At 45.6% G+C, this 9,007-nt stretch overlaps 1 protein-coding gene across 2 annotated transcripts; it reads right to left on the bottom strand.

Moving 5' to 3' along the window:
- Positions 1–328: 328 nt before the first annotated feature.
- Positions 329–8,082, bottom strand: LOC132455140 (uncharacterized). 2 transcript variants are annotated; one of them, XR_009525097.1, is made up of 3 exons: positions 7,837–8,082; positions 595–7,700; positions 329–458 (listed from the first exon to the last, which is right to left on the bottom strand). XR_009525097.1 is itself a non-coding variant. In XM_060048864.1 (2 exons), exon 2 carries the CDS (start codon positions 6,908–6,910, stop codon positions 971–973), a length of 5,940 nt encoding a protein of 1,979 aa, XP_059904847.1. In that variant the 5' UTR covers positions 6,911–7,700; positions 7,837–8,082; the 3' UTR covers positions 470–970. The 2 variants fall into 2 exon arrangements, 1 of the variants encoding a protein (XP_059904847.1); XM_060048864.1 differs by lacking the exon at positions 329–458 and having other exon boundaries at positions 470–7,700.
- Between the last annotated feature and the right edge of the window lie 925 nt (positions 8,083–9,007).

Below are 9,007 nucleotides of genomic sequence, written 5' to 3'. Positions count from 1 at the left end.
TTACATTATAAAATTGCATAATGAATTGTCAAATGCATAATGTAATTCCAAATTGCATTGCCATTTGAATTTTGCTACATATATGCTTCCATAGGTGACAGTGACAGCGTGGAGTTAAAACGCAGATCTGGCCAAGTGTTCTAGTGGAAGGACCTGGTAGGACCACATGGGCGAGATGAGGAGTCCGGTCCCCCCTCCTCGCCCGGATGGTCTAGGGGTGTGCGAGAATGAGTAGACGGTGGAGAGGGCAGCAGGAGTAGCAGGGTTCTCTGGAGTGATCCAGGTCTCTGTCAGGGCCAGGAAGTGAAGGGTCATGAGGGACGCGTGTAGCGAACCCCAGCCGGACAATGGTGAAGCTTACAGATGTTTCAGAAGCCTTTATTTACGTTCAGCCGTCAGCCTTGTTTTGAGCATAAATATTTCTTTCTTCACATCTTTCTTCATAAACACCGTAAGAGCTACAGGACAGATAAATAACATTAATTAGCTCTTACACATATACAACTATCGCCATGAAGATAACATTTGCACGGCTGTACAGCAACAACACATTTTAAGTAATATAAAGTCTTAAACAAATTAAACACACAATACCTTGTTCCCATTCCAGCTAGGCACTTATTAATTACTACAAATTGTTATGCAGAGCAACCGTTTGTAGCCTGAATTCCTTCCGTAATTACACGTAATAACCTTATCGCGCGATCTCCTTCAAGTCAAGTTACCTACTGTAGATTCAAACTTCCTGCGTCAAAATAAAAGACCCATGACGGCAAAATACAGTATCAAAATAAAAGCATGGTGAAAGTGGTTATTTTAACAGACCTTCATAAGAATTATTTACACTCCCACCAATCATGAGTCCATAATGGAACAGTATACAGTTAACATTAAACACGAATGATTTCTAACAAAAAAATGACCTTCCTCATGAAAGTGCAAAAACAAATTATGTAAAGAGAGAACAAGTTTAATTAGTCTCCAATAGCAGGACTAGCCTTTGGACAGGGCGCTCGACTTCAGACATCTTATGGAGACGCTCTCCTTTCTTGCCAAGATTCCTGTCACCGAGGCAGATCTTAACTCTCCTTACTAGTCCGTCTTTGTCAATAGTAGTTTCTAAAACTCTACCTAATCTCCACTCGTTCCTGTGTGCATCCTCTCCTTTCATCATTACGATATCTCCAACTTGAAGATTTCTCTTCGGTGCATGCCAACGTTGTCTGAGAGAGATGTTGGCCAGGTATTCCTTTCGCCATCGACTCCAAAACTGTTCTGCCAGGTATTGAACATGTCGCCACCTTTTCTTGCCATACATGTCCTCTCTGACGAACTCGCCTGGAGGTGGTAAGGCCCTGACAGTTTTCATAGTCAGAAGATGATTAGGTGTGAGTGGCTCAAGACTATGAGGATCACTGAGGTTGTCAACAGTCAGTGGTCGACTGTTGACGATTGCCATAGCTTCATAGAGAAAAGCCCGCAGTGAAGCATCATTTAGCCTTCCAGAGGAAAGAGCAAGCGTGGACCTTAGAACGCTTCTCACCGTCCTAATCTGTCTCTCCCAAACACCTCCGACATGGCTTGAATAAGGTGCATTCATGCAAAAGTCACATTGTTTTTCAGCAAGGAATACAGCCAGCCGGTCTGCATCAACTTCCTTTAGAGCTTCCTTAAGTTCGTTTTTGGCTCCAACGAAGTTGCTACCTTGATCGGACTTGATCTGACGAACAGCACCACGCATAGCAATGAAGCATCGGAGGCCATTGATGAGGGCCTCTGTGGACATGCCATCCAGCATCTCAATATGAATGGCACGGGAGCTAAAGCAAGTGAAAAGTAGACCATACCTCTTGTTCTCCTTTCTTCCTTGCTTCGTGAGGAATGGACCAAAGCAGTCCATTCCACAGAAGGTGAAGGGGGGTGATGGTTCCACGCGTTCGGGGGGTAGATCAGCCATCCTTTGCTCTTCCGTTGGTTTCCGGTGCCGTCTACAGGTGACGCATTGACGAATGTGGGATGCTACTGCCCTGTTGATTCCTGGAATCCAGTAGCCGTGGGACCTGATCTCATTGAGGGTGAGGCCTTTACCTTGATGTTCGATTCTTTCATGGTGATGAGCAATGATCATTTTTGTAATGTGATGATCTTTGGGAATGATTGCAGGGTGCTTGATGGAGTTGGGAAGAGAAGAGTTGCACAGCCTTCCTCCCACCCTGAAGACACCATCTTTATCGAGGAAGGCATCAAGAGAGTGTAGTGAATTGTGAGAGGGTAGGGGGACCCCTTTGCTCAGCAGTTTCAACTCTTCTTGGTACACGTTTTTCTGCAGGTCTTTGATTATGCAATGTTCTGCATCTTCTCGTTCTGTTACAGTGGTGAGGTTGTTTGATCTGTTCTTTCTGATGCGCCTTAAAAGGCGTGCAACAGCTCGAATAGCCAGTGACCAAGATGAGAACTTAGATAAACGATCAACAAGGCTCGCTTGCTCTGTAGTTCTTGTGTTAAGTACCAAAGCACTTCTGACCTCTGGGTCTCCAATTATTAACTCTGGAATTTCATCTGCCGGCGGCTTCATTTCCTTGTGCCACAAGAACTTGGGTCCAGTGAACCAGGTGGATGACAAAAGCTCGCTGGGAGTCAAGCTCCTGGAAGCATGGTCAGCAGGATTCTCATTGGTTGGAACATATCTCCATTGTTGAGGGTCTGAGCTGAGGTGAATCTTCTGAACACGGTTAGCCACAAAGGTGTGGAATCGTCGTGCTTCGTTTTTTATGTATCCCAAGACCACCTTAGAGTCGGTCCAGAAGACCTCCTCAGTGTCAGCTGATCCAAATTCCTCCTTGAGCATGTTGCTCATCTTCACAGAGACAACTGCAGCCGTCAGTTCCAATCTTGGAACAGTTGTAACTTTTGATGGCGAGACGCGTGATTTTCCTACAACTAAGGCACAGTGAACGTCTCCCTCCTCATTTTGTAGTCTCAAGTATGAACACTGACCATAACCCTTCAAGCTAGCATCTGAGAAATGATGCAGCTGTGTCTTCAAAACCTTCCCAAATCCAGCTGGTGAGTAAGTGCGGGGTATAGTGACATTATCCAACTGAGCTAGATCATCTCTCCATTTTTCCCATTTTGGACGGAGCTCGTCAGGGAGAGGATCGTCCCAGCCTGTGCCTCGCCTACACATCTCCTGAAGAATGATCTTCGCTTTGAGCAGAACTGGCGCCACGAACCCGAGAGGATCATACAAGGAGGCAACTGTAGAAAGAATGCCGCGACGTGTTGCCGGCTGATCCTTGAGGCTGACACTGAGACGAAAATGGTCGGACTCCACATCCCATTGAATCCCCAGGGCTCTCTCAAGCGGCAGTTCATCGAACGTGAGGTCCATATTCGTCACATTGATTGCTCTTTCAGAGGGCGGTATACTTTCTAGGACATTTCTCTCATTTGACACAAATTTGTGTAATCTGAGTCCACCCATGGCACAGAGTTCACGAGCTTCTCTGGCAAGCTGAACAGCTTCTTCGGTGCTGCCAGCACTGGTGAGGCCATCATCAACATAGAAATCCCTCATGATAAACTGTGAGCCTTTAGGGTAGAGGTCGTCATTCTCCTTAGCTAGATGCTTCATCCCGAAGTTTGCACATCCAGGGGAGGAGGCTGCACCGAACAGATGCACCTTCATACGGAACTCACTGGGCGGTGAGTTCAAGTCTCCTTGCTTCCACCAAAGAAAGCGCAGGTAGTTGCGATCAGCCTCATCCACATGGAATTGATGGAACATTTTCTCAATGTCACACATCAAAGCAACAGGGTAACGTCGGAAGCGGATGAGAACACCGCTCAAGTTGTTCAGCAAGTCAGGCCCTGAGAGGAGATGGTCATTCAAGCTGGTTCCTTTGTGTCTGGCAGAGCAATCGAACACTACACGAAGCTTATCTGGCTTCTTTGCGTGCCGAACACCATGATGGGGAATGTACCATCTCTCACCTTCACTCCCACCGTCTTCGATCTGCTCTGCATCTCCCCTTTCGATGATCTCCTCCATGAACTTGACATACTGCTCCTTATACTTTTCATCCCGCTGCAGTTTTCTTTTGAGGTGGTTGAGGCGTATCATGACTGAGTTTTTGTTGTCAGGCATACTGGGTCTGTTTTTGAAGGGTAGAGGCATTTGGTAATGGCCATGTTTGTTTTTCTGTATGCCCTCATTTAGCTTGTTGAGGAAGGTGATGTCATCTTGTGACACTGTTTTGCTGTCTTCACTATCATCCTTGAAGTCAGATTCCAGAATGCGAATAGCGTCGGCCGGAGTTACCGGAGGCAGTACTTTAATGGAGATTTTGTGGCACAGGCGACTTGAGCTCGGCGGATCATAGCTTTGCGATGAGCGCCCCACAATACTCCATCCTAAGTCTGTCCGTACAGCATAAGGTTCCTCATCTCCTCCTAGAATAACCTGCCTTGGTGCCATGGCTCTAGAGCAGTTATAGCCTATCAGGAGCCCTATTTCACAGTCCTTCAGAGGTTGGATTTCTTCTGCTATTTCTCTGAGGTGACTCCATTGCTTAGCCGTCTCACAAGTGGGAATATGAGCACGGTTTACAGGTATGCAGTCCTTTGAGTAGGCAACTGGGAGATCAAACTGAATTGCAGAGCTGTATCCCCTTACACAGAGGCCGAAAACACTCTCACTTGAGAGAACCGTGTTCATTCCACTCATGGTCGTCAGCTTCAACTTCACTGGATACTTGTCAGCATTTAGACTGTCACTCACTTCTTGGTCGATGAATGTTGTATCGCTTTGAGTGTCAAGTAGAGCGTAGACAAGTCTCTCAGCAGTTGGGTTGTTTTTGGATGACACCCACACTGGCATCACCATCGATGTGTAGGATGAGCCTTCGCCTGCAACACTGAGCGACGTTGCAACAGCTCTTTGATTTGTCGCTGCTTCTGATGAAGACTTCTCCTTCCCATAGTTGTAATCGTGGAGGGCCGTCGGATGTTTTCCTTTACAGTTGTCGCAACAGTAGCGATGACGACAGCTTTTTGCGCTGTGGCCGAATTTTAGGCATCCGTAGCAGAGTTTCTTCTCCTTTACATAGTTCCGTCGCTCTACCAACAACATTTCTGTAAACTTGGGACACGCATGAAGCTGGTGTCTATTATCTTGACAGAGAATACATGTTTTTCTCTGTTCTGACCCTTTGTTGAAGATGTCCGTAGCTGCTTGAGTGGTGTAAACACTGGCCTGGTTTGTCTTTGTGTCTCTGAGATTTCTCTTTTCAGCGTTAGAGTCTGATGAGCGAAGAGCATAAAGCGACGTAATTGGATTGCAGGCAATCTCAGCTTCAGTTGACACAAATATTGCAAAGTCCTTGAAACTTGGGAATTCTTGCCTATCGTTCAGGCTTCGTGTGGCTTGTCGGTTCCAGCGTGAAGCTGCCCAGTCTGGTAGTTTATAGACAAGCTTCTGGTTTTCCTCGCAGTCGTTTAATATGTCGAGACCCTTGACATGAGGCATGGCATCTTGACAGGCATTTAGAAAATCAGAGAAGTTTCTGAGTCCCTCGGCATCTTTAGGTTGTATCCTAGGCCAATTGGTAAGCTTCTCTCTGAATGCTCTCTGAATGGCAAAGGGCTGGCCGAAGCGACGAGTGAGCTTGTTCCAGGCATCCTGGTAGGCTTCATCATCGTTTCGGAAAAAGGTGCCATCTAGCACCTGGCGTGCTGGGCCGGCCACATACTTCTTCAAATAATAGAGTTTTTCAGCTGGAGTGATAGCTCTTTGGTCAATGAGCGAGGAAAATGATGCTTTCCATTCAGTGAATCGTATTGGATCACCATTGAAGACGAATGGCTCTGGAACAGGGAGCCTATTCAAGGCTATGCTGTCTTGAAAGACCTGAGCCAGTGAGGAAATGTCTTTATGAGAGGGTGTTGCAACATGGGATGGCGAGACGGCAGTTACAGGCACATTCGTTGCTTCCTTATCCTTTTCAATGTTGATGCAGTCAGCAGCTTTATGTTCTGTCTCCTTATTGTACACATTCAGCTTGGCCTTAGCTGCTCGCACTTCCTTCTCTGCCTGCAGTCGCTCCAACTCATACCTTTGTGCCTCTAGAGCTATCCTCTGTTGTTCCTCTAACTCTCGAATCACTTCCCTTTGTCTCTCTTCGGCTATCATCATCTCATAATTGGTTTCCTTCACTGCTAGTTCTGCTGCTGCATCCGCACGCTTGGCCGCCATAGAGGAAGTCATGGAGTGATGGTCAGACTTGCTATGACTTGTCAAGGACGCGGCGGATCCATAGACAGACTTTGCATAGTCACGGTGGAGGAGTTCATGAAGGCGATGTCTTTCCTGCTTCTCGTTAAACTCAACTTCATCATCTATTGCTCTGTTGTGGGCAATGATAATGATTTCTGTGGTGACTGATTCACAAGTATCGACTCGTCGTCTGATATCAGTGGAAGGTGTGGCAAGATCTCGCATTTCAGAATATATGTTCATTATGTCTTCCTTACTTTTCCTAAGTTCTTCCACGAGAGGCCAGAGCTCATCATCTGGCATGTAGGACTTCAGTTGATCTCTTGCTTTTCGTATTTTGAGTTTCCATTGCTCGTACATGGAGAGCAGCCCTTTCTCCATTTTCTTGGCCTCCTCCGCTTGTAGTGCACGCATCTTCTCGGTAGGGTTCCGTGCACGTTCGGAACGTCTGGGACCTCCAGGTGGGTCATCCAGTTTACCTTGGAGATGACTCTGACCTTCTTCCACCACTTCAGTCGTTTCCTTCAGGCATGATGAGTCTGCCACTGAGTGGAGCTCCCTCTGCAAATCTTGAACTTCATGCTGAGAACCAGCCATTTGCTCCTCTGTGTCACTATCATAACCTGACTTTGACATTATCAACTCCTAACTCAGAATTATTAAGCCAGATGAAAACCCTGAAGCAGATAAGATCGAACTCTTAAGCAGTTTAAACATAGAATATCAGAACCCCAGTACAAAAATAACTAGCAGTTACATTAATGTGCAGACACTCAAATAACTGTAAATGTTCAGGTAAATAACATTATAAGCAAAATTTTCAGATAGCATGAAATGCAGTTCAATTTCCCCCTTTTTTTTTTTTTTTTTTTTTTAATGTCCTTAATTATAAAGAGTCCACATGAATGTGTCCGTCTGTATAAACGTATCAACAGTTCCTTCGTTGCAGATGAGCAGGTGAGCATTAAATGTTCTCTGGTTCAGTTCAAGAAGCTGTTAATGTGTTGCTCACCTCATTGGAAGTACCGTAGACCATATGATATTGGGTAATGCTCAGTTCTGCGTCAATGAATGCGACTGTACTTGACCAATGCACCGAATCCACGAGACCGCTGCCCGGATTGCCGTAGTGGATCATGCGTTGACATGCAGGAACATGTGCTGCTCGAAGACTCCATGTGAACAGCATGGGGCGATGTAGCAGCAACAGCAGCAGGCATGCAGTGAAGACCCTCCGTCGTGACCCGTCATGGCGGCAAAAAATCGTCGAATCGATGTGGGTCAAGCTCTTACTGTAGCGAACCCCAGCCGGACAATGGTGAAGCTTACAGATGTTTCAGAAGCCTTTATTTACGTTCAGCCGTCAGCCTTGTTTTGAGCATAAATATTCCTTTCTTCACATCTTTCTTCATAAACACCGTAAGAGCTACAGGACAGATAAATAACATTAATTAGCTCTTACACATATACAACTATCGCCATGAAGATAACATTTGCACGGCTGTACAGCAACAACACATTTTAAGTAATATAAAGTCTTAAACAAATTAAACACACAATACCTTGTTCCCATTCCAGCTAGGCACTTATTAATTACTACAAATTGTTATGCAGAGCAACCGTTTGTAGCCTGAATTCCTTCCGTAATTACACGTAATAACCTTATCGCGCGATCTCCTTCAAGTCAAGTTACCTACTGTAGATTCAAACTTCCTGCGTCAAAATAAAAGACCCATGACGGCAAAATACAGTATCAAAATAAAAGCATGGTGAAAGTGGTTATTTTAACAGACCTTCATAAGAATTATTTACAACGCGTAGGCTGATATCTAGTCCGCCTTCTTGACCGCCGATTGGCAGTTCCAGAGTCCTCCCATCACCTCAAGGTCATTGTAAGCAAGGGTAGGTGGATGGTCAAGATTAGACAGGTTACTTCGCCAAGCAGAGGAGCCATGGTAATGCTGTCTACGGGTAGAAATCCTGACAATGATTGAAGTACGACACATAGCTACAATAGGGCAGGTGGCCTCCCCGGGCTTCCTCGAGGGACTCCCGCAGCAGAGAGACTCCCTTAGTCTTCGTTTGCTGGGTCCTGACGCTAACAATAGCTAGCCCTTAAATGGGCATGGTAGCTGAGGCAGACTTGGCTCCGCCCAGCTATCAAGCCTTTTGTTCCCCCTTAAGTGGCAGAAACTATAGCAGAAGAACGACCTCTTAACTGATCGCAACACGACAGGTCTAAATCACACTGTAGTTACAGATGGAAAGTTAGAACAAACATTCGTAATTCTAAACACTAGGAATCTTAGTTACCAAACTCTCCTACAGCCAGATATGACACAACCTACTTGTAAGACAAAATGTATTTAGTTTACTCAGCTTCCCGACTCTGCTAAATAGGCAGACTTGGCTCCGCCTAGCTAATAAGCCTTTTGTTCCCCCTTAAGTGGCAGAAACTATAGCAGAAGAACGACCTCTTAACTGATCACAACACGACAGGTCTAAATCACACTGTAGTAACAGATGGAAAGTTAGAACAAACAATCGTAATTCTAAACACTAGGAATCTAAGTTACCAAACTCACCTACAGCCAGATATGACAACCTACTTGTAAGACAAAATGTATTGAGTTTACTCAGCTTTCCGACTCTGCTAAATAGGCAGACTTGGCTCCGCCCAGCAATCAAGCCTTTTGTTCCCCATTAAGTGGCAGAAACTATAGCAGAAGAACG

The sequence above is a fragment of the Gadus macrocephalus genome, chromosome 4 (genome assembly GCF_031168955.1).
Source record: "Gadus macrocephalus chromosome 4, ASM3116895v1".
Lineage (NCBI taxonomy): Eukaryota > Metazoa > Chordata > Actinopteri > Gadiformes > Gadidae > Gadus > Gadus macrocephalus.
The sequence above is the reverse complement of the archived record's forward strand: the minus strand, read 5'-3'. Positions and strand labels throughout refer to the sequence as shown.

Bases quoted from the DNA above. Each gene is read 5' to 3' on its own strand.
- LOC132455140 (XM_060048864.1), bottom strand. From the start codon at position 6,910: ATGTCAAAGTCAGGTTATGATAGTGACACAGAGGAGCAAATGGCTGGT.